A 25,030-nucleotide genomic window follows, 5' to 3' on the forward strand; every position below is an offset into this window, starting at 1 on the left:
CTTTGCAGATTTTGGATATAAATCTTTTGTCAGATGGGTAGGTCGCAAAAAAATTTTTCCATTCTGTTGATTGCCACTCTAATGATTGTTTCTTTTGCTGTACAGAAGGTGTGGAGTTTGATTAGGTCCCATTTGTCTGTTTGGCTTTTGTTGCCATTGCTTTTGGTGTTTTAGTCATGAAGTCCTTGCCTATGCCTACGTCCTGAATGGTTTTGTCTAGGCTTTCTTCTGGGGTTTTTATGGTGTTAGATCTTATGTTTAGATCCTTAATCCATCTGGAGTTAATTTTAGTGTAAGGTGTCAAAGGGGTCCAGTTTCTGCTCTTTGCACAAAGCTAGCCAGTTTTCCCAACACCATTTATTAAACAGGGAATCCCTTCCCCGTTGCTTGTTTTTGTCAGGTTTGTCAAAGATCAGATGGTTGTAGATGTACAGTGTTGCTTCTGAGGCCTCTGCTCTATTCTACTGATCTATGTCTCTGTTTTGGTACAAGTACCATGCTGTTTTGATTGCTGTATACTTGTAGTATAGTTTGAAGTCAGGCAGTGTGTTGCCTCCAGCTTTGTTCTTTTTGCTTAGGATTGTATTGGTTATGCAGCCTCTTAATAGAGGGTGTTAAAGTCTCAAACTATAGTAGCATACTCATCTATTTCTCTTTATGGTTCAATCAATTCTTGCCTCACATATTTTGATCCTCTGTTGTTAGGAGCATAAACAATAAGGATTGTTCTGTCTTCTTTGAGATCCATTTATCTGTAAGTAATATCCTTCTTTATCCCTGATAAGTCTTTTGGCTTTGAAGTCTCTTCCATTTGAAATTAGTATAGCCACTCCAGCACCATTGATTAGTATTAGCATGGTATATCATTATCCATTCCTTTGTTTTTAATTTACATTAATCTTTATATTTAAAGTGAGCTTCTTGTGGACAACAAATGGTTGGATCTTGATTTTTTATCAACTCTGACTATCTCTGTTCTTTAATTGGCATATTTAGATCATTGACATTCAGGGGAATTATTAATATAGTTTGAGTAATGTCTACTGTGTTTGTTACTGTTTTCTATTCATTGCCTTTGTTCTTTGTTCCTGCTTTTTTTCTTGCCCTCTTTTTCTGACCTTTGCGATTTTAATTGAGTTTTTTGTATGGTTCCATGTTCTCTCATTTCTTAGCATATCAATTATATTTTTATTTTTACTCTTTCTGGGGCTTGCTCTAGAGTTTGCAATATGAACTCAATATTCACAATGAACTCAAGACCACCTTCAAATAAGACTATATAGATTCATGAGTAGTACAAGTACCTTATAACAAAATATTCCTAATTCTCTCCTCACTTCTCTTATGTTCTTGCTATCACTCTTTTCATTTATATATAAATTATAGTTATTGTACAATTGTTGAGATTATTATTCAAATATAATTTTATCTGTTAATTAACAAGAAAAAATCTTTTTATTTGACCTCCACTTATTCTTTCTCTAATGTTCTTTAAAAAAATAAGTTCAGATTATTAACCTATGTTATTTTTTTCATTCTGAAGAGCTTCTTTTAACATTTCCTGCAAGCCAGGTCTCCTAGTAACAAATTCTTTTATTATTATTATTTTTTAGTCTCAGGAAGTATTTTTCCTTCATTTTTGAGTGATTATTTTTCAAGATACAGAATTCTAGTTTCCTGTGTGTTTTTTTTTTAAATTAACACTTTAAATATTTTACTCCACTCTTTTGTTTGCCTGGTTTCTGAGAAGTCAGATGTAATTGTTATCTTTGCTCCTCTCTAGGTAAGTTGAATTTTCTGGCTTCTTTCAAGAGTTTTCTTTATGATTAATTTTCTGTAGTTTGGCTCTAATTGGGCTAGTGTAGTTTTTTCCACATTTTTCTTTTCTTTCTTTCTTTCTTTCTTTTTTTTGGTGTTTTCTGCATTTCTTGGCTCTGTGGTATGGTGTTTGACTTTTTTTTTTTTTTCAATTTCAGTCATTATTGCTTCAAATATTGCTTCTTTTTTATTTTCTTATTTTTTTCTATTTTCATTGTGCATATTTCACACCTTTTGTGCTTATCCTATAGTTCTTACATATTCTGTTTATTCAGCAGTTTTGAAAGTTTCTATTGACCTATCCTCTGTTTCACAGATTCTTTCAACAGCCATGTTCAGTCTACTAAAAAGCCTATCAAAGGCATTCTTAATATCTGTTAACAATATTTTTATCTCTAGCATTTCTTTTTTATTTTTCTGAAAATTTCTGTCTCTGTGCTTACATTGTCTATCTGTTACTGTATGTTGTCTAGTTTTTCTATTAAATTCCTCAACATATTAATCATGATTATTTTATATTTATTGCATGATCATTTCAACATGCCTGCCATATCTGGGCCTGGTTCTGATGCTTGTTCTGTCTCTTCATGCTATACTTTTGGCTTTTTAGTATGCTTTGTAATTTTTTGTTAAAAGGAATAAATGATGTTCTTGGTTAAAGAAATGAGATATACAGGTCTTTACCAATATATTTGTAATATGTTGCATATGAGGGGAAGCATTTTATAGCCCTTTGATTAGATCTTAGTGTTTTAGTAAACCTGGTTACTAGACTGTGACTTTCACAAATGCTTCTCAGTTTATCTCTTTTATTTTCTTGCTACTCTTCTTGGTGGTACAGGGTGGCTAGAGCAGGCTAGAGTTGGGTAATTTTCTTCCCCCAACTCAACTGGAATCTGATAAAAGCCACAGTGATTTAGGCTCTGGTAAAATAATTTCTCTTAACAACAGGTCTTGTTAAGAACAGAATGCTCTGGTATGTTTAAAAAGGGTTACTTTTCCCTTCCTTCTGCTATAAGCCTAAGGGAATTTTTCTCTGATATTCACTGTTAAGAACTTGGTAGAAATTCTTGGAGGTAGAGCTCACAACTTGTGAGGACAGCTCTATGACTAAGTTTACCTGGAGTTTTTCCTTTTCAGGCTTGTCCACCACACTGAGCTTTCAGAAATTTGTCAATTACAATTTAGGTTTTCCTTCTCCAATAGTGGTTCCTATGGCTGTGGGTTTCTGCTTTAGTGAGTTGTGATTCTCTCTATCCACCTGTTTGTTTGTCTGTATAATATTTTGAATAGCAGTCTGCCCTAGGTCATCACGTCTCTGACAAATCCAGAAATTGTTTATTTTTCAACTGTTTAGATTTTTACTTTTTAGGAAGGATAGGCAACATCTAAGCTCCTTATATACTGGAGTGGAAACCACCAAAAATATTGGTTTTTGAATTTACTATATAATAATTGTTTGAAATTTTTGTGGGATTTAAATAACGTTAATTCATTAAAATTGCTTTGTATCAGGCAGGTTAGAAACAATATCTAATTTAAACACTGAATAGTTTATGGAGTTATGAGCTCACAGTTTCTTTTTCATAATTCTGAAATTCAAATGGATCTGAGAAATTAAAGCTTTTGCATTAATTTATGGCAAACTCATTTTTTGGCAAAAGCTAACTTGAATGAATTGTGAAGTTATTTATGGTCTTAATCCATTTTTGTGTAAATATATAATTTTCTGGAGAAATATCAATATATTTTATAGGGTGCTTTGGAGTGTTTCAAACTACATACTTCATACTCCATATGCTATTTCTAAATACAAAAAACAATTTCTAAGTTCCTAAACTTTTATGGTACCAAGAGCTCTAAATAAAGGATTGTGAATCTGTTACAGTATTTTTTATGCTATAATTTAAGATGTGTCTTTACTAGGTAGTATTTTATTGTGCACTTAACTAGAAGTGGTGTAAGATAATATGATTAGGACATTTTGTAAATAAGTTAAAAATAGGCAGAAAATTTAAGTTACAATTTTAAAGAATAATATCGTATCTGGCATATTGCTTAAGCAGTAATAAATCTCAAATTTCAATAAAAAACTGTAAAGAATACTGTCAATTTTTAGTTGTCATAGTTTTTTTTTAATCCCCTCTCATCCTTCTGTTATTCCCTCTGAAAGGGAACATGGGGGTGACTTTGTTTATATTTTGCCCTGGTCCTTATGAACAAGCCTGTGATAATGTCTATGTGAGTCTTGCTTCGAAGGTTTTACCTCTATAATCTAAACGTTCATCTGTTTTATATATCAGAAAGCATAGCCCTACAATCAACCATTTCTCACATACCTACCTTCAAAAGTAAATGTCAAAGTGAAATAGTCTGTTTCTATAAGCCTTTATTTAATTTAAATGTATAGTTCAGATCCTTTTTTTCATGCCACAATTAAACATCAATATTGCCCAAACAATTATACGCCAGGATTTATTAATCATTTGCTCTATTCCTGTAGTTGGACCTCCTTAGTTATGTCTTGCATATCAATGGATAACCTCAAATAAAAAATATTTTTAAAAACAAGTTATAATTAACAATATAACAATAAAATAATATAAATAAAAATACAGTATACTATTTAAAAAGCACTTATATTAGATATTATACATACCTAGAGATGACTTAAAGTCCAGAGGAAGATGTACATAGGTAATGTGTATATGCATATTACTATGCCATTTTATATAAGGGACTAGAGTATCCACAGACTTTGGTATCAGCAGGTGTCCTGGAACCAATCTTCCCTGGTACTGAGAGATGACCTAGTACATCTAAATTAATACTTAATTCACAAACCCAGAATGTCTTGAGTTCTTACTTTGTATCAATAACTCATGCAGTTATAATTCCTCAAGGAATTTTATAAGTTCTCAAGGAAGCTTAATTTTTTGTAACTGGGACAGATAAGAAAATAGTAATTTAAAATATAAATCCTTCTTATGTGAGAGAAAAAGAGTCATCAATAGAGACCTGACTGATGGAATACTATACTGACTCGCTCTTTCTCTTGACACCCAAAGTCTCTACTTTGGCCAGAATTTGGCCATTTTTTATCCTACTCGACCTTTAAAAGACCCTTTGTATTGGTATGTACTGGTATCAGTCACTTTGATATATGCTTATGAAATTTCTAGACGAAGGTAGAGATATATAGTTGAATAAATATTAATTTTGGCATCAGACAATATAAATAGAATAGTCAACAGAAAGATAAGTAAAGACCAATATGGCAGATACTGGCCAACTGGTCACCAACCCAATTTTCTCTTTTTCCTGAGCACACTGCTAAGCAGCATTCCAAATTTTTCTTGTGCATGTGACTGAATTCTGGACAATGGAAATGCATAGAGAGAAAATGCAATTCCAGCACCAGCCCACGGCAACTTTCCATGCTTGATCCTCCTTTCCTTCTCTACTGCCTGGATACAAGGTCTCCAAGGCCTAGATTTCCACAGTGAGAAGAAGCCTAGGTTACCACATGTGAAGTCTTTTGCCAGTAAGGGAAAACATGTTGGACTTCGTGAGAATGAGAATTAGATTGTGTTTAGTCACTGAGATTGGGAAGATTTTGTCTGTTATAGCAGCTAGCATTATATTGACCAATACATATGTGAACATATAATTTAAGAATATATTTATATATTACATGGTGTGAACATAATAAATGTCAAACCAGATATTATATGAGTTAAACCTTGTATTTGATAATACAGTAGGTATGGATGAGTAGGCATTGAAACTAAATGTATGAGTCCATTTTCATACAGCTATGAAGAAATACCCTAGACCGGGTAATTTACAAAGAAAAACAGGCTTAATGGACTCACAGTACATCATAGCTGGGGAGGCCTCACAATCAAAGAAGGAGGTGAAGGAGAAGCAAAGTCATGTCTTAAGTGGCACAGTTAAGGCAATGTATGCAGGGAACTGTCTGTTATAAAACCATCAGATCTCATGAGGCTTACTCACTATCATGAGAAAAACTTGGGAAAAACTCTCCCCCATGATTCAGTTGCCTCCCTCTGGGTCCCTCCATGACACATGGGGATTATGGGAGCTATAATACAAGATGAGATTTGGGTGGGGACACAGCCAAATATCACTAGGCTATAGAGTTTAAATTGCAATGCCACTATTTACTCTCATTTTTCTCACTGCTAAAATGAATGTAATAGTATCTACCTCATGGGATCTTTTTGAGAATGAACTACTATGTGTAAAGTACTAAGTACAGTTCTGGAATATAGTAAGCACACCATATGACCAAATTACCCTTATTGTATAAATTATTAATGAGGATGATGATATTGCTATCCCTTGCTACTAGAGTTATTTGTAAAATAAGACAAATAAAACCAAAGTACTCTGTATGCAGCCTAAGAGCAGTGAAAAAATAGATGCCAGGCTTGGCAATTCCATTGTTAAGCATCAATTGTATTTTAATGTCTAAAGCCTAGGCCAATGAAATAAATATTTTTAGAACACTACTCCCTTTTGAATAAAAATATTAATAGTGCCCTCAAATTAATACAATATTATAATCATTTGAATTGGTGGTGATGAAATTAATTATTGAGAGTTCAAATCAATGTCAAGACCCACCTCTAACTCAAACTTAACTCTAAAAGGAGAAGAAAAATGTAATTCTATGAATGAGATAACAGTATAGTAAAATCAGACTTAGAGAAATTCATTAACAGTATGCATAACATTTTTTTATCATCAAACATCAAAGTAGTTTCACAAAATCTAAATCATATTCACAATAGACATTCTGAGATCTGCTTTCTATTTTTTACTTTCTACTGTTTTATTTGTGGAAACTAAACTGAGGTATCAGAGGATGAAGTTTGCCATTTTGGAACTTCTGCTTCAGAGTGATAGGTATTAACTTTAATAATTGTGTTTTTAACTTTGAAAGAAGAGTTAAATCTTGGAATGACATTTTTTTACTTAAATTGGTTAAAATATATGTCAAACTGTCTGAAGAAATTCCTTTAGATGGAAGTACATAGTAACTTCAAATAAAATGCATTGCTTTTAATATATACCTCGTATTCCTAAATGAAATCTGCAGAATGATGGAGCAAATTTTCTCTGATAGAAAACCTCCATTAACCATATAGCACACCAGGCTTCTGTGCTGTGAGATGGTCACAAGGATCAGTTGTTCTAAACCCATTTTATTTAGATGGCTTAGACTTTCCCCAGCCCCTGACCTGTATTTCTCTTTTCTTCTGCCTTGAAATGTGTTTAGTGTCAAAGCTTGTTCTCTGTTCAGTGTTTAATCTCTCTGTATGATTGCACTGCCTGTCTCTGAGGCTCTCCATCCTCAAAAAAATCTTTCTCATAAGATATATCCTGTCATTAATAAATCAAACTATATTCATCAGAATAAAAAATTTTATGTTCAATGAAAAGCCACGACAGCTGTGTTCTCAACCTCTGCCTTACCACTCAGAAGTGGTGTCCAACAGTGCCTTCTGCAAAGGACCTCCATTAGCTGTGAGAAAAAGGAAAGATGCTTGGCATGAGGGCATTATTCTTTGTCCATGTCTATTAATTTCTTCCCCAGTTGCCTTTTAACAATCCCATAGTGTTGCGAATAGTGAACTGTCTTGTGAAAACAAATACATGAGAGTTAGAATAAAGGAAAACAGGAAGTTATTGCTTACCTTAGATTTCTTCCTTGTACAAATGGTATTTTTTAATGAAAATATTTTATTTCTGTTTCTATGGTGGCATAAAAAATTGTAATTTTTAGCATCTTATTTTTAGTTGTACAGTTCACAGTGTTGTGCAACAGATCTCCAGAACTTTTTCATCTTACAGAATGGAAACACTATACCCATTAAACAAGAATTCTCCTTTGCTTCCTTCTCCCAGTCACTGGCAGCTGTCATTCTACTTTCTATATTCATGATTTTGACTGCTCTAGATACTTCATGTAAGTGAAATTATACAGTATTTGCCTCTTTTTTTGGAGATGGAATCTCCCTCTGTCACCAGGCTGGAGTGTAGTGGCACAATCTCAGCTTACTACAACCTCCCACTCCCTGGTTCAAGTGATTCTCCTGCCTCAGCCTCCCGAGCAGCTGGGATTACAGGCAGGTGCCACAATACCCAGCTAATTTTTGTATTTTTACTAGAAATGGGGTTTCACTATGTTGGCCAGGATCCTGACCTCATGCCTGCCTCGGCCTCCTAAAGTGCTGGGATTACAGACATGAGCCACTGCTCCCAGCCCCAGTATTTGCCCTTTTGTGTGGGTTTTATTTAACTTAGTGTAATGAGCTCAAGGTTCATCCATGTTGCAGTGTGTGATAAGATTTCCTTACTTTTTAAGACTCCATAGTATCCCATTGTATGTATATACCACATTTTGTTTATTCATCCATCCATGAACAGTTTGAATGCTTTCATCTCTCGGATACTGTGAATAGTAAAGACATGAATATGGGTGCGCAAATATTTTTAAGATGCTTCTTTCAATTCTCTTAGATACATGGACACCTTGTTTGATTGTGCTTTGCATTGTTGTGTGTCATAGATGGTGAATTTTTTTGCAGATTTATGTTTAGGGGCAAGTCTTTGTCAACTCTATTGGCAGCATTCTTACAATAACATGTGCTAACTTTGTGTCTCTGTGTTGCATTTTAGCAATTCTTGCAATATACTTTTCAATATTATTATATCTGTTAGTATGATCTATGATCAGTGATCTTCAATGTTAATATTATAATTGTTTTTGAGCACCACAAACCTCTCCCATATAAGATTATGAAATAAATAAATGTTGTGTGTATTCTGACTACTTTAATGACTGGCTGTTCTACATCTCTCTCCCTCTCCTTGACCTCCTGAAAATTAAAGGTGCTCCTCCAGTGAACACATGAATTATAAGAAAGCAAAAGAGCCTTATTGTTGATATGAAGAAGGTTTTAATAGTCTGGATAAAAGATTAAACCAGCCACAATATTCCCTTGAGCCAAAGTCTAATCCAGAGCAAGTCCCTAAATGTCTTGATTTCTATAGATGCTGGGAGGGGTGAGAAAGTTGCAGGAGAAAATTTGGAAGCTAGCAGAGGTTGGTTCACAAGGTTCAAGGAAAGAGGCCATTGCCAGAACATGAACATGCAAGGTGAAGCAACAAGTGCTGATGTAGAAACTGCAGCAAGTTATCCAGAAGATTGAATTAGTATTATTGATTAAGCTGACTGTACTAAACAACAGATTTTCAATGTAGACAAGATAGCCTTTTATTAGAAGAATAAGCCATCTAGGAATTTTATAATCAGAGAGGAAAAGTTAATGCCTGGCTTCAAAGCTTCAAAGGACAAGCTACTCTTGTTAGGGGCCAATGAAGCTGATGGCTTTAAATGGAAACCAATGCTCATTTATCATTATGAAAATCCTAGGGCCCTTAAGAATTTGCTAAATCTACACTGTCTGTGCTCTATAAATGGAAGAACAAAGCCTGGATGACAACCCATCTATGTACAGCATAAATATTTTGAACCCTTTATTGAGACTTACTGGTCAGAATTAAAGATTCCTTTCAAAATATTACTGCTCCCTAACAGTGCACTTGGTCACCCAAGAGCTCTGATGGAGATGTACAAGAAGATTAATGATGTTTTTAGGCCTGTTAACCAACATCCGATCTGCAGCTGACAGATCAAGGAGTAATTTTGACTTTCAAGTCTTATATTTCAGAAAAACATTTCCCAAGGCTACAGCTGCCATAGCTAGTGATTCTTCTGATGGCTCAGACAAAGGTAAATTGAAAACCTTTTGGAAAGCATATTCTATATGCCATTATGAACATTTGTGATTCATGGGAGAAGATCAAAATAGAAAAATTAATAGGAGTTTGGAAAAAGTTGATTTCAACCCTCATGGATGACTTTGACATTCAAGCCCTCAGTAGAGGAAGTCACTGTAGATGTGTGGAAGTAACAAGAAGTAGAATCAGAAGTAGAGTCTAAGGATGTGACTGAATTGCTACAGTCTTATGATAAATCTTGAACAGATGAGGAATTGCTTCTTATGGATGATCAAAGAAAGTAGTTTCTTAAGATAGAATCTACTGCTGGTAAAGATCCTGTGAACATTGTTGAAACTAAAAAAACAAATTAGAATATTACATATGCTTAATTGATTGAACAGCAGCAGAATTTGAGAGGATTGACTCGAATTTTGAAAGAAAGTCTACTCTAGGTAAAATACTATCACACAATCTCACATTACAGAGAAATCTTTCATGAAAGGAAGAATCATTGTTGTGTTATTTCAAGAAATTGTCACAGCCACCCTATGCTTCAGCAACCACCATGCTGATCAGCCATCAACATGGAGGCAAGACCTTCTGCTAGCAAAAGATTATGACTTACTGAAGGTTCCAATGATTGTTGGAATTTTTTGGGAATACGGTATCTTTAAATTGAGATATATGCATTGCTTAATTTGAACTAGTGCTATGGCACATTTAATAGACTACAGTGTACTAGAAACATAGCTTTTGTATGCACTGGGAAACAAAATTATTTGTGTTAGTCACTATATTATGATATTCATTTGTTGCAGTGGTTGGAAACCCAACCTGCAATATCTCCAATATATGCCTGTATATACCTAGAAGTGAGATTGCTGGAAAATATGGAAGTCCTGTCTTTAAGTTTTTGAGTTGCTGGAAAATATGGAAGTCCTATCTTTAAGTTTTTGAGGAAGTGCCATACTGTGTTCTGTGTTCGTTGCCCAATTTTGCGATCCCATCAACATTGTGCAAGGGTTCCAAGTTTTCCACATCATCCTCAACACTTGTTTTCTTTAAAAAACAAAACAAAACAAAACAAAACAAAACAAAAAAAAACAAAAAAAAAAAACATATAGTTGCCATCCTAATGGGTATGAGGTGGTAGCTTTTTACAGTTTCAAGGTGCATTTTTCCGATCATTAGTAAGGTTAAGCATCTTGTCATATATTTGCTGGTCATCTTTAGAGAAAAGTTGCTTTAAGTCCTTTCTTCATTTTTTAATCAGGTTATTTTTTTTTTTATTGTTGAGTTGCAGGCGTTTTTACATATTTACCTTAGTTTTAAAAAATTGTCATATACCATAAATGATCAACTGTTTGAACTAAATTTTTTAGTTGTTATTTATTTCTTTTATTTATTTATTATTATTATTTTTGAGATAAAGCCTCTCTCTATTGCCTGTGCTGGAGTGCAGTGGCATGATCTGAGCTCACTGCATGCAACTTGCACCTCCTGGATTCAAGAGATACTCATGCCTCAGTATCCTGAGTAGCTTGGATTACAGATACCCACCACACCCAGCTAATTTTTGTGTTTTTTAGTAGAGATAGTGGTTTCACTGTGTTGGCCAGGCTGGTTTTGAACTTCTGACCTCAGGTGAACCCCCCGCCTCAGCCTCCCAAAGTTCTGAGATTACAAGTGTGAGCCATCATGCCCAGCCTTAAAAGAGGTTTTCTTAGTTCAGTTTTAATTTACTCATCAAAGAGTCTGATGTTTGTAGGATTCAGAAATTTTAGCTGTAGACAATAGGCTAATTGCAGCAGAAAATATATTTATATAAAGTAATCTCTGGAAGGGGTGGAGAATTAGGCTAGGAACCTTCACAGGCAGAAACAATGCCCCAGTTTACTTTGCAGAAGGTACCTGATAGAAATACTTCAAGACTGAGCACTAGTAATTACCCCTAGAACTGCACATTTTCCTTTAGGTCTCCCAACATCACTTACAGTTCTAAAAATTAGAAATGCTTCCTTTGTAAAATGCAGTTTGCAAGAGTAAATGGATAATATGACCCCTCTAACAAAAACACATCACCTCAAAATTTCATTGTTATTGTAAACAGTTCCATGTCTAGGATCTCTGAATAATGTCTATTTTTCCTTCTCACTTCATCATTATCCCATCTTGTAAGAAATAGATCCAACTGTAAAGTTATCATACACAATAATTTCTACAAAATAATGAAGGAAAAGAAAAGCTTCACTGTCACTTTTGTATTCACTTGAGTTGCTTCTAATCATCCCAGTATAGGAATAACTTCCAGAATAATCCAACTGCCAAACATAACTGCATTATGCCACACAGGTGTTTAGGATTACAGGTTTTGATGTGAACATGTGCTATTATCTCTGATACTAGAGTATTAGGGAAATGGTAACAGGAGAAACAAAGATTGAACTGTTTTCAGCCACAGTTTAGAATGAAAATCATTCTTTCACATTCTTCCAAATTATTACACAGGTAAAATAAAAAATGTAGGATTTGTATCTCACCAACACCCAATCGAAATTAAAAGGTCTGTCCTTTGAAGAAACATTGAATTAGCACACCACCTTTTTCTTCTTTTGTTGGAATCCCACACAAAAGACTCCATCTGAATTCTTATGTTTGCATGACATAAACTCATAGCAGGTCTGCATCTCACCTATTGAATCTTTCTCAGCACATTGTATCAAACATAGAGTCTGTCCAGATGAGGCCTGGAAGTTCCAAAAGAAATAATACACAAAGTTGTCACTGGCACAAAAAATGGCTTGAAGAAATAAGTTTTCCAGTAACAAAACTTCTATATATAGATTTATCTAACACTCTGTATAAGTTATGAGGATAATGTGACCCTACAGTTTGAAACTTTTAATTTTTAGAGTATAGGCCTTATTATTTAAATTATAGGCCTAGATTTTATATTAATTTTGTGTATTTCTTCAGAATTATTGGTTATTCTACAATTCATATGTAAAAGAAAGTATGTATCTCATATGAAGCTAAAGAAAGACTGGCATAAACTTAAAAATGTCAGTATGTCAAAGATTCAACACAATATTTATAAATTTTTTAGACATATTTTATGGGAAAGATAGAAATAAATTGTCAAACTGATAAGAGTTGCTGGCCAGTTTATTTGAAAACCAAAGGTCATGTAGAGTTTTGTTGTATACTGCAATATTTTCAACAAGACAAATATTACGTATCTGGGCTTTTAGAATGGATAAATATATTAAAAACTCTCAAAGATCATGAAGATCCCATGGAGCTCATTATAGCTATACTTATTTGGATTTCATGTAAATCAAATAAAAACACTAACTACACAAAGTGTGCTCCTTAGAGTTTCAGGAGCTGCACCATTTGGGCTCTTGCTAGAAATCAGTATTCTTGGGCCCTACTCCAGACCTACTGAATGGGTCCAGCAACTTGTGTTTTAACAACTCCTTTGAGTGATTTCAAATCATGGCAAAATGAAAAAAAAAAAATGCTGCTCTATCCAGCCAACATCTTGAAAATCAAAACTTAAAATAATGTTCAGTATCATTCTAAAGTTCCTTTAAAAAGTAGCTGAGCTTTAAAAATTATTAGGTGGAAGAAATTTTTGTTTGCAGATTATGATAAAATGAATTATTTTCAAATGAAAATTTCATGGGAATGTTTGAAGTAATTGTTAAATTTGATCTAGTTTTTGGACAAGCACTGGAAAAATGTCAAAATGCAATATCAAATGTGACTTATTTGTCCAAAATTGATTAAGAAGAATTAATGTAGATAATGGGAAAGCATATACAAAATGATAAATAAGTAAACCAGATACCATATACCATCTATGGTTATACAAATGAATAATTACATATTCACATGCAGTTTTTAAGTAATAACAAAAAGATATCTTGTGTATCCTTCACACAGTGGAATATGATATTTAAACTGCATTTCAATTTTGACCTTTTAGAAAAAGCAAGTGAGAAATTACAGATTCCTAATTTGAAAATATATGAAGGCTACATCATTTTGTTGTCTTTCTATTTATTTAGTACAAGAGTGAGAGCACATTCAGATAAAATGCTAATGTAATATGAAAAAAATAAAAACAAAAAGTGAAATGAAAAGAACATTTTTCTGACACTGAGAAGTGAGTTGCAATAAATTTCGGACCATATTGAAGGCAACATTTCTTTAGGAGGAAGAAATAATAGAATCAATTAAGCGGAATGAATTATATTATCATATTGGATGATTTAAGTTGAATGTTGGATTTGACAAAAAATACTGATATCAATGAAGAAAACATAAAACTCCTAAGTGCTGCTTTAACGAAGGCATCAGTCACTACCCAGGGAAACTTAAAATGTCCTGAAATCTCATGGTTCTGACATGAAAAGAACTTGATTAAAGGTTTCTCCAAATAAAACCAATCTAACAGTTTGCGTGATATTAGCAATAATTAATTTGAACAGTAAAAAAATTCTAAACTATCAAGAATAAAATACGTTTTCATTAGACAGAATAAAGACTGAATTATTTTTGTATTTTCTTGATAGAATATATTATTACAGAAGTATTGTCATATGAAGAAGCAATCAAAAAGCATGTGGCCAAGAAATATGAAAAATGTCATATATTTTTGAATTTATATTGTTTGTGGCAGTTAGTAGCTTTTTTAAAAAAAAAATATTAGATTCCCGGTGTACATGTGCAGGTTTGTTACATGGGTGTATTGTGTGATGCCGAAGTTTGGGGTATAATTGGTATCATCACACCAGTAGTAAACATAGTACCCAATAGGTAGTTTTTAAACCATGTCCCCACTTCTTCCTCCTCTCTCTAGTAGTCTTCAGTGTTTGTTGTTCACCTCTGTATGTCCATATGTGCCCAATGTTTATATTCCCCTTTTAAGTGTGGACATTTGGTATTTGGTTTTCCGTTTCTGTGTTAATTTCCTTAGGATAATGGCCTCCAGCTGCATCCATGTTGCTGAAAAGGACATGATTTCATTATTTTATGGTTATATAGCAGTCCATGATGTATATGTACCATGTTTTCTTTATCCAATCTACCACTGATGGGCACCTAAGTTGATTCCATGTCTTTGCTATTGTGAATGCTGCTTGTGATGAACATATAATGGTATGTGTCTTTTTGGTAAAATGATTTGGTTTCCCTGATGTATATGGAGTAATAGGATTACTCGGTCAAATGGTAGTTCTGTTTTAAGTTCTTTGAGAAATCACCAAACTGCTTTCCACAGTTTTTGACTTTTTAATAATAACCATTCTGACTAGAGTGAGATGGTATCTTATTGTGGTTTCGATTTGCATTTCGCTGATAATTAGCCATAACGAGTATTTTTTCATGTTTGTTAGCCACTTGTATGTCTTCTTTGGAGAAATGTCTATTAATGTCCTTTGCCTACCTTTTAGTGGGGTTGGTTTTGTTGGTTGAATTAAGTTCCTTATAGACTCTGGATATTAGATGTTGGATGAATAGTTAATGAACATTCTTCCCTATTCTGTAGGCTGCCTGTTTACTCTGCTAATTTCTTTTGCCATGCAGAAGCTCTTTAGTTTATTTAGGTCCCCCTTGTCAATTTTTGGTTTTGTTGCAATAGCTTTTGAGGACTTAGTGCTAAATTGCTTGCCAAAGCCAATGTCTACAAGAGTATCTCCTAGATTGTCATCTCGAATTTTTAGTTTGAGATCTTACATTTAAGTCTTTTATCCAATGTGAGTTTATTTTTGTATATGGTGGTAGGTAGGGATCCAGTTTCATTCTCCTGCATATGGATAGCCAGCTATCTCAGCACCATTTATTGAATAGGATACTTTTTCCCTATTGCTTGTGTTTGTCAATTTTGTTAAAGATCAGATGGTTGTAGGTGTGTGACATTATTTCTATGCTCTCTATTTTGTTCCACTGGTCCTTTTGTCTTTCTGTAACCAGTACCCTGCTGTTATGGTTACTACAGCCTTGTAGTATAGTTTGAATTTATGTAGTGTGATGCCTCTGGCTTTGTTTTTTGCTTAGAATCACTTTGGCTATTTGGGCTTTTTAAAATTCTATATGATTTTAGAATAGATTTATCTAATTTTGTGAAAAATGTCATTGGTAGTTTGATATGAATCATTTTAATGAGAATGATTTTCCCAATCCATGAACATGGAATATTTTTCCATTTGCTTATGTCATCTCTATTTTCTTTAATCAGTGCTGTCTTTGTAGGGGCCTTTTACCTCATTGGTTGTATATATTCTAGGGTATTTCATATTTTTGTGGCTATTGTAAACGAGATTGCATTCTTGATTTGGCTCTCAGCTTCAACAGTCTTGGTGTTTCCATTCTTGATTTGGCTTTCAACTTGAACATTCATCTTGGTGTATGGAAGTACTATTGATTTTTATATGTTAATTTTGCATCCTAAAACTTCACTGAAGTGGTTTATCAGTTCTAGGGTCCTTTTGCTGGAGCCTTTAAGGTTTTCTAAGTATAGGATAATATCATCTGCAAAGAGAAATGATTTGACTTCTTTTTGTATTTTGTTGGCTTTTATTTCTTTCTCTTACCTGATTGCTCTGATTAGGACTTCCAGTACTATGTGGAACCGGAGTAAGGAGAGTGAGAAAACTTACCTTGTTCCAGTTCTTAAGGAAAATGCTTCCAGCTTTTTCCTAGCCAGTATGATGTTTGCTGTGGGTCTGTCACAGATGACTGTTATTATTTTGACGAATTTATATATATATATATATATATAAGCTTCTAAAAGTTTTGTAATTTGTGATTATTTTCCTCATCTTACGTAAATAATTACTTTTTAATCTAATGCTTCAAAAGCTCCCCGACTCGAAATTTTCTAACTTGCAGGCTTTATAAAATGTGTTTTCATCCAATCACGCAAACCTAAAACAATGTTCTAAACATGAAGGAGTGCTTCTTTAATGCTGTTGAAAAAGTTAATATAATGATAGAAACAGTCAAAACAGAGAGGATACAAAATCAATCACAAAATTTATAAACTTAAATTTTATTTTGAAAATATATAATATATTTTAAAATAGAGAATATAATGAACCACTAATACTCATCACCTAAATTGAACAGTGATTAAGACTTTCCCATATTTTTTAACTTTTTAACTTTTTTATAGTATTTTAATTTATTTTAAGAGACATGGTGTATTAGTCCATTCTTACAATGCTAATAAAGACACACCTGAGACTGGGTAATTTATAAAGGAAAGAGGTTTAATTGAATCACAGTTCCGCATGACTCAGAAGCTTTAGGAAACTTATAATCATGGCGGAAGGGGAAGGAAACACATCCTTCTTCACATGGCAGCAGCAAGGAGAAGTGCCAAGCAAAAGAGGAAAAGCTTCTTATTAAACCATCAGAACTCCTGATGGATTTCAGTGGCAAGACCATAGCTGGAGTTCAGTGGCAAGGTCATAGCTGGAGTTCGGTGGCAAGGTCATAGCTCACAGTAGCCTGGGATTCATGGGCTCAAGCAATACTCCTGCCTCAACCTCCCCAGTATACTTCTACAGGTGCATGCCACCATGATGGCTAATTGTTTTTGGGGTTTTTGTTTGTTTGTTTTGTAAGGATGGAGGTCTCACTATGTTGCCCAGGCTTTTCTTAAACTCCTAGCCTCAAGCAATCATCCTGCTTTGACTTCCCAATGTTCTGGGATTATAGACGTTATTTAGCCTTCTATAGTATTTTAAAGCGAATCCCAGGCATTCTTGTCATGCCATCTCTTTGTATCTCAACTTGTATCTCTAAGAAGTCTGGATATTTTCTTGCATAAATATTTACTTAACCAAATGCTAAGGTATTAATCTAACAAAAATTAATAATTCCATGTTATTATCTGTTATCCTCATCTATAATAGAATATTTTCACTTTTTCAAAACAATGTCTCTCTTGCTTTGGGTTTATTTGAGATACAGCGTAATACAGGCAAGGGTTACACATTTTGTTTTATTTTATCTGTTAAATCTCCTTTAATATATCTTTTTTCTGTATCAATTAATTGTTGCAGGACTAAGGTCAATTGCCCTGCCCAATGTTTCATATTTTGGAATTGCCTGTGTGCTTTCTTTGGTGTCATTTAAATTCTCTAACTGCCATATTTCCTACAAATGGAATTTAGCTCCAGACAAGTGGTTTTTCAGGCTTGAGTGTACCTAAGAATCTCATGGAGGTCATGTTCAAACACAGATTGCTGGGCCTACATCCAAAGTGTCTGATTCAGTTGGTCTGGGGTGGGAGCCGAGCCTTTGCATTTCTAGGAGGTTTCCAGGAGATGCTGATCCTGCTAGTGCAACCAGCACATTTTGAGAACCACTGTTTCCAGATTGAAGTTTGGGTTCAAATTCCTTCTTTCTTTCTTTCTTTCTTTCTTTCTTTCTTTCTTTCTTTCTTTCTTTTCTTTTCTTTCTTTCTTTCTTTCTTTCTTTCTCCTTCTTCTTCTTCTTCTCCTTCTTCTTCTTCTTCTTCTTCTTCTTCTTCTTCTTCTTCTTCTTCTTCTTCTTCTTCTTCTTCTTCTTCCTCTTCTTCTTTTCTTACTTTCTTTCTTTCTTTCTTTTTCTTTCCATCCTTCCTTTCTTTCTTGTTGGTGAGTTTGCTTCTTAAGTAGTGCCATGTGCTTCATTTCATATCATATCAGAAGGCACACAGTGCTACACTTGTAATGATAGTGACATTGCTAGTAAACTCGCTGAGAATAAGTGATATTTTTTAAAGTAAATCTAAGATAGTTTTTAACATTGCACTTTAAACAATTAAATCATCTTCTGTGTAACTCCAAAGTGTAAGCAGTCACTCATTCAGAAAACATTTACTTTGTTTCTACTGTGTGTTTATAGTGCAAGTTATAAAAATGGAAGAAGAGACATGGTGCCTATGTGGACCTCCCCTCACGTAACTCTCAGTCTATATGGAATATGAACATATAAACTCATTTGCACAATACCTTACAGTCAGCACTGAGACAAAGATATGCAAAGCATGGATGCCTGGTACTGAATTCATGTGTTCTTCCCTCATTTAGGATATAATGAGGAAATATAGGTTCCCCTTTTTTTCCATTGGCTTCAAATATCAGACACAGCTCCCAACCCCAGCTATGTCTAACACCGAGTACTGTGTTTGTTGCTGAGCCATCCTAGGCTCTGACTACAGAGTAAGCAAACAGATTAAGTTTCCTACAAGTGGGAATTTTTCAGGGTCTAAAGCTGCCAGTTTTATTGAGCTGGGGGAAATTTGAGAAAAGGAAAGTGCAAATGTATTCTCAGAAGGCTCTTCGCTAAGGAAATCCACACTTTATCATGGGAAGAATAAGCAGAGTATATAGCTAAGGCAAAAATCTACCCTTATCCCCATAAGCCAATAACTGTGTTTTGAGGATAAGAATGTATCCATCTTCTATAGGACCTAAATTGTGGTTCTTTAATAATTTTGTATCCTTTTTTAGTTCTGGGTTAGGTTTTTTTTTTAGATTTATATTTGAAATAAGAAAACAACTGCACCTGCAATGAAAGTTTCCTAGGCTATGGTCATCCAGAGTTCTTATTAAGGCAAGGCAGGCTTATGAGGCAAATGGCTGCCGTATTTTATGTGTGTTATTTGGAGACTTATAGTAATTTGTATTCCCTGAGCCTGTGATACCATTCCAATACCCACATTCCCCCATTTATAAAAACCAAATAATTTTATAGAAAAAAGAGAAATTATGGGCAGTCTTGAATTCTGATCTGTAAAGCTCATGTATTGGATTCTGTAAGGAGTATGTGTTGGTTTTTATCTCAGACTAGTTTGAAGAAAAATGCAAATTAATTTGAAAAGTAGAGAGCTATGATAGTGTTTAAATCTGTGTCAAATTAAGTAACTTGACGTCACAATTTAGGGAATGATTGAAGTAGACTGAGAAAGAAGCTGGAAAATTTGTAGAAATTTAACTTAATCCGATCTTAAAAGATAGGCCCTAAATGGGAAGAAAAGCAAGAAATGATAATTAAGCTAAAAAACAGAATTCAGTTATAAAAATTTCAGTTTGTTTTGTAGAGGAAAATAACATCAATCATCCTTGAGATTTAGATCATAAATATTTTCAGATCTGCAAGGTTGCACTTTCTTTAAAACTTGAGTAAATAGGGCTATACATTTTTCATTGTTTCAAGTGGTTCTGTGTCCATCAAACAGCTGCAGTGAATGAATTAGCCCAGAATATTTGCATTCAAATAAGTGCATTGTAACATTTTTAAATATTTCACATTGCCATTCAAAAATATATTATGCTTATTACCTTTTAGATTTAAGACAGACTTTTCAAACCTGTGGAATATTTTCCTTAATATATTTTATTCGGTAATTCCACCTTGTTAATGATGTGAATTGCAAAGAAATTTTGCTGGTTTTTAAAATTTAACTTTACTGTTAATGTCAGAAATCTGTTCTAGTATTATTATCCCTCCACTGATTACATAGTTATAATATGTTAGTATGATCCTTAAAGCATGCTACACATATCTTATCATTGATATGGAGGCAGTTTTGAACACTGTCAATTTAAAATTTCCCTTCATAAAAGTCATTCGTTATCATTTTACTTTGTTACAAAGAGCATATTATTCATTTGGCTGGGGTGATCTATATATCTGAATGTCATGTGTGATATCTATATTGTTAATCTAGCCTCTGATGATTGGTTGCTGTGCCATTCCAGATTCAATCTCAGGTGACTGAAACTCAAATTTAAGCAAAATTTAGAAGCATGTTGGTGGGTGGGTAGAGGATGTATGGTGTTATATAACTTAAGACTCCAGGGCTTAATTTCAGTAATAGTGAGATCTAGATGCACAAATGATGCTATCACAACTCTGTGCTCCTTAGCTCTGCTGGATTCAGCTTGATTTTAGACTCAGGCCAGCCGTCTTCACTTAGAGGCAAAGATGCATGCCTAGCATACAGAAGGTTGGTACCCAAAGGATTGGCAATTTCAGCTGGTAGAGCAAGGAGTCTTTTTCTCAAAGAAAAAGGTGCTGGGCCAATGAACAAGTAGGAGATACTGTAACAAGCCCCATGTTTGGTCTTGGACACAATTATAGAAGTTAATGAAAATTGTCTGGATTTGCATTCATCTTTCTTTACACATTTGTCTTTCTCCTTCAGCTTTTGTAATCCACTGAGATTATGAAACTCAGCTTCTAATTTTTTTTGCTAACTCCCATGCTCCCCCAATGCTGAAATCCTATATAGTTTTATCAGCTCAGTGATGAATGGATGGCCTCTAGTTAACTTCTCTACCACTTTTCTCAGTGTCTGAGGTTAGCCCACCAAGTTAACTGAACCTTAATGAGGTTATTTATAATGTGAAAAACATATTACCAGTCAGCGTTCTCCAGAGAAACAGAATCAATAAGATCTATAATATGTAGAACAAAGTATTGGCTCATGAGATTATGAAGGCTGAGAAGTGCCATGGATCTGCTATCTGCAAGCTGAATATCCAGGAAACCCAGTGGTAGGGTTCAGTTCAAGTTTAAAGGCCTAAGAACCAGGGGACTCAGAATTCTCAGTAAGTCTCTCAGCTCAGCAGTCAGGCAGAATGGGCAAATTTTTATTTCCTCTGCTTTCTGTTCTATTTAAGCCCTCAAGGTACTGGATTATGCCCTTATGCCCTCCCCCTCACCCCCCTTAATGCATACTGTGAAGAACAATCTGTTTTAATGATTCTACCACCTCAAATGTCAATCTCATCCAGAAATATCCTCACAGATACACCTGAAAATAATGGGTAGCCAAATATCTGAACACCATGTCAATCCAGTCAAGTTGACACATAAAACTAACAATTAACTATATTAATATAATTTATTATAATTATTATGTATATATTTGAAATCATTTATAATATAGAGATATTTACATATTAATACTAGTTCTTCTGTGAAGTCGTTACATGGAAGTTAAAGCTCCATGTAAATTTTAAGACACTTAATGAATACAAAACATTATTAAATAGGCTCCAGCCCATGTAAAATACATATATTCTATTAGATTGGCTCAGAGAAATTCATAGTCAGATGTTAAATAGTGAAATGGGTTTAATATTTCTTGTCACAGAGGTACTTCTATTTTAAAAGTTTGTGTCAAGAAATACAGTTCCTTAGGAATTGATTTCTACTGATATTATAATAATAGCCTCTTAAGTAGTCATCCTATAGACAGCATAGAATAGTGTGAAGATGATAAACTCAGAGCCAAAGGATTCAGATCCTTTTTCACTTGCTAGCTATGTGAATTGGGAGTCACTTAACCATTTTGTTGTAAATGAGTTATGTATTTAAAAGGCTTAGAATATTGCCTGATGCATAATAGGTGCCCATAAATAATTTATTGAATGACTATTGCTCTGTGGCAGAGTATCTTGGCACAAAACAAAATGTAGTGATACTCAATATAAAGATTTGCTGAGGGAAGAAATGATTGACTTTGAGATAGACATTTGGAGTTGGAGCAGGAGTTTTTAGAAATTACTGTTAACCAGCCGGGCGCGGTGGCTCAAGCCTGTAATCCCAGCACTTTGGGAGGCTGAGGCGGGTGGATCACGAGGTCAAGAGATCGAGACCATCCTGGTCAACATGGTGAAACCCCGTCTCTACTAAACATACAAAAAATTAGCTGGGCATGGTGGCACGTGCCTGTAATCCCAGCTACTCAGGAGGCTGAGGCAGGAGAATTGCCTGAACCCAGGAGGCGGAGGTTGCAGTGCGCTGAGATCGTGCCATTGCACTCCAGCCTGGGTAACAAGAGTGAAACTCCGTCTCAAAAAAAAAATAAATTAATTAATTAATTAATTAATTTAAAAAAAAAAAGAAATTACTGTTAACCATGTTGGTCTTAAAAGTTGTATGTTATTGCTGTTTATTAAGAGTTTATTCTCTTAAATATATATTTTTCCTAAAATATATTTATTCCAGAGTATGTTTGGTCTCAAGTTGAAAAACAAGAGAGCTTGTCACTATTTCCTTCTAATAGATGTTTTATATTTAAGAAAATATAATTATCTGCATTTGATTATAATAGTTTATCTTTGTTTTACTTTATCCAGTGAAACAAATAAGTAAAACTGTGGGTGAAGCACTAATAAATTATTTAAATAGATTCTATTATGTAAAGAAATTGTATAGCAAATTTACTGTTCTATAAGAAAATGTAAATAATGTATCCAGTTTATTTAGGGGAGTAACAGTTTTAGGGGAAATCACTTATAAAATATTTTGTTTAAATATTAACATGTACACAAACCAATAAATATTTTATGTTCTTTCAATTATATACACACAAACACACATACACACTTAAAAAGAAAAACTTCATATTGAAGAGAAAACCTTATTTGATCACTATTAGCTCTTAGGCAGACCTAGGTTCACATACTTTTTATATAACCTCATTCTTCAAATAAGAAGAGATTGTTTAGACTTTCTGAAGCTGTTTTCTTATCTGTAGAATCTGGAGGATAATCCTCTTTCAGCTGGTTGCTATGAAGCTTAAGGGAACCAATTGTCTAGGTATGCAGTTGTTCTAAGTGCTAATTCTGTTTACCTCTCACTTACTTGCTTCATTATTTGCTTTATGGTATTTGATGTCTCAGAAAATATGTTTTATATCATGAAATAAAAATAGAGAATACTCCTTTTTAAATTTGACTACATCTTAGTTTAGTATCTTATCAAAAGTACCTAGAATATGCTAAGATTGGCTAATGTTATGGTCTCAGAGAGATTACATAAAATAGTTTATTGTTATGATGTACATGGCTGAATCAAGCTCCTTATCACACCATATACCTGGATTTTCTTTGTTTCCAGGTCACTCTTCCAAACTTACTCTAAAATTATCTATTACTCAGGATAATTCCAAACTTACTCTGGAATTATCCTAGAGGGTCCTAAGAGAAAATATTTGGAATAGGTGTAATCCCAAAAAGGAAAGTAATCAAAGCCAGTTGGTTTAAACAGCCCATTAACATATAGATATACTTATGCATTGTGTACTGATAACTGAGGCTCTAAGAAGGCTATCAGCTGTTTACATGTGAAAGTGAACTGTTAAACATTTTCAATTTTTCAGCTATTTCATGATTTTTACCTGGAAATATGCATCATTATTATTTAATTGTTCTTGCTTTAAATTTGTTGAAGGCTATCAGCTGTTTACATGTGAAAATGAACTGTTAAACATTTTCAATTTTTCAGATGTTTCATGATTTTTACATGGAAATATGCATCATTATTATTTAATTGTTCTTGCTTTGAATTTTTTGTGTCTTTTGAATGGTGTTAGAATCCAGAAACATTAAACTTAGCAGATGATTAGCAAGAAACCTGGTTCCCATTTTCTAAACCAAAATCAGATGTCCTCTTAAGACTCATAGACAATTTATACATTTATTTTAAAGCATGTTAACTAATAACTAATAGTCCTAATCTCAATAACATTTTGTATAGCTCTTGCTAGGCAAGTTAATTAAACATATCCGTCCCTCAATTTCCATACCTGTTTAAATAATACTAATCAAGTTAGTATGATATTGATATAATATAATATAACATTATATAAAGTATAATACTAATACTAACCAAGAGGTCATATTAAGTTCTATGAATATGTGACTTACTGATTCTCTTACAAAATCGATTACACATTGTTTTTTTATTTGGAATATGAATACTGAGAGGAAACAGTAATTGCACTTGAACAGCTAAGTTCAATAAAACTTTCTGCAGTGATGGAAACATTCCATGCAGCTAACCAGCACTTGCAATGTGACTAGTGTGATGTGACCAAGGAAATGAATTTTTAAGTTCATTTGAATTAATTTTGATTTAAACTAAAATCACCACTGCTCTAGGGTTAGCAACTCATAAACAGTGTTTTTGAGAAACAGTTGAAATTAAAGATGAAACATAAAATTTATAAGCTTGTGCAATGAATTTAAAAGCAGGTATTTCACCTTCTTCTTTCAGTCTCCTGCACATAGTTACTCCAGCTATGACTCTGGAAAAAACGAGAGTGTAGACCGAGGCGCTGAGGACCTCTCGCTAAACAGGGGGGACGAGGATGAAGATGACCACGAGGACCATGACGATTCGGAGAAAGTTAATGAGACAGATGGCGTGGAAGCCGAGCGGCTGAAAGCTTTTAATGTGAGTCCTGACACACGCTCCAAGTGTGGTTTAATTTTTGCCACTTCACTTTCATGTTGTTGCTTGTTGGTAAATGTGGATATTTTAGAGACATGTTTGTTTAATTTACAGAAGGATTTAAAAAGTACATGAAACACTCTTTGCCAAC

At 33.9% G+C, this 25,030-nt stretch overlaps 1 protein-coding gene across 11 annotated transcripts in view; it reads left to right on the forward strand.

Moving 5' to 3' along the window:
* Nucleotides 1–25,030, forward strand: part of NOL4 (nucleolar protein 4) — a 356,765-nt gene that overhangs the window by 240,345 nt on the left and 91,390 nt on the right. For all 11 annotated transcript variants that reach the window (XM_074383632.1, XM_003924743.4, XM_003924745.3 and 8 more), the window contains one exon: nt 24,703–24,882. In XM_074383632.1, the coding sequence (XP_074239733.1) occupies nt 24,703–24,882 (180 nt within the window). The remainder of the gene's footprint in view (nt 1–24,702; nt 24,883–25,030) is intronic.

Source organism: Saimiri boliviensis, chromosome 13 (assembly GCF_048565385.1).
Source record: "Saimiri boliviensis isolate mSaiBol1 chromosome 13, mSaiBol1.pri, whole genome shotgun sequence".
NCBI classification, from domain to species: Eukaryota; Metazoa; Chordata; class Mammalia; order Primates; family Cebidae; genus Saimiri; species Saimiri boliviensis.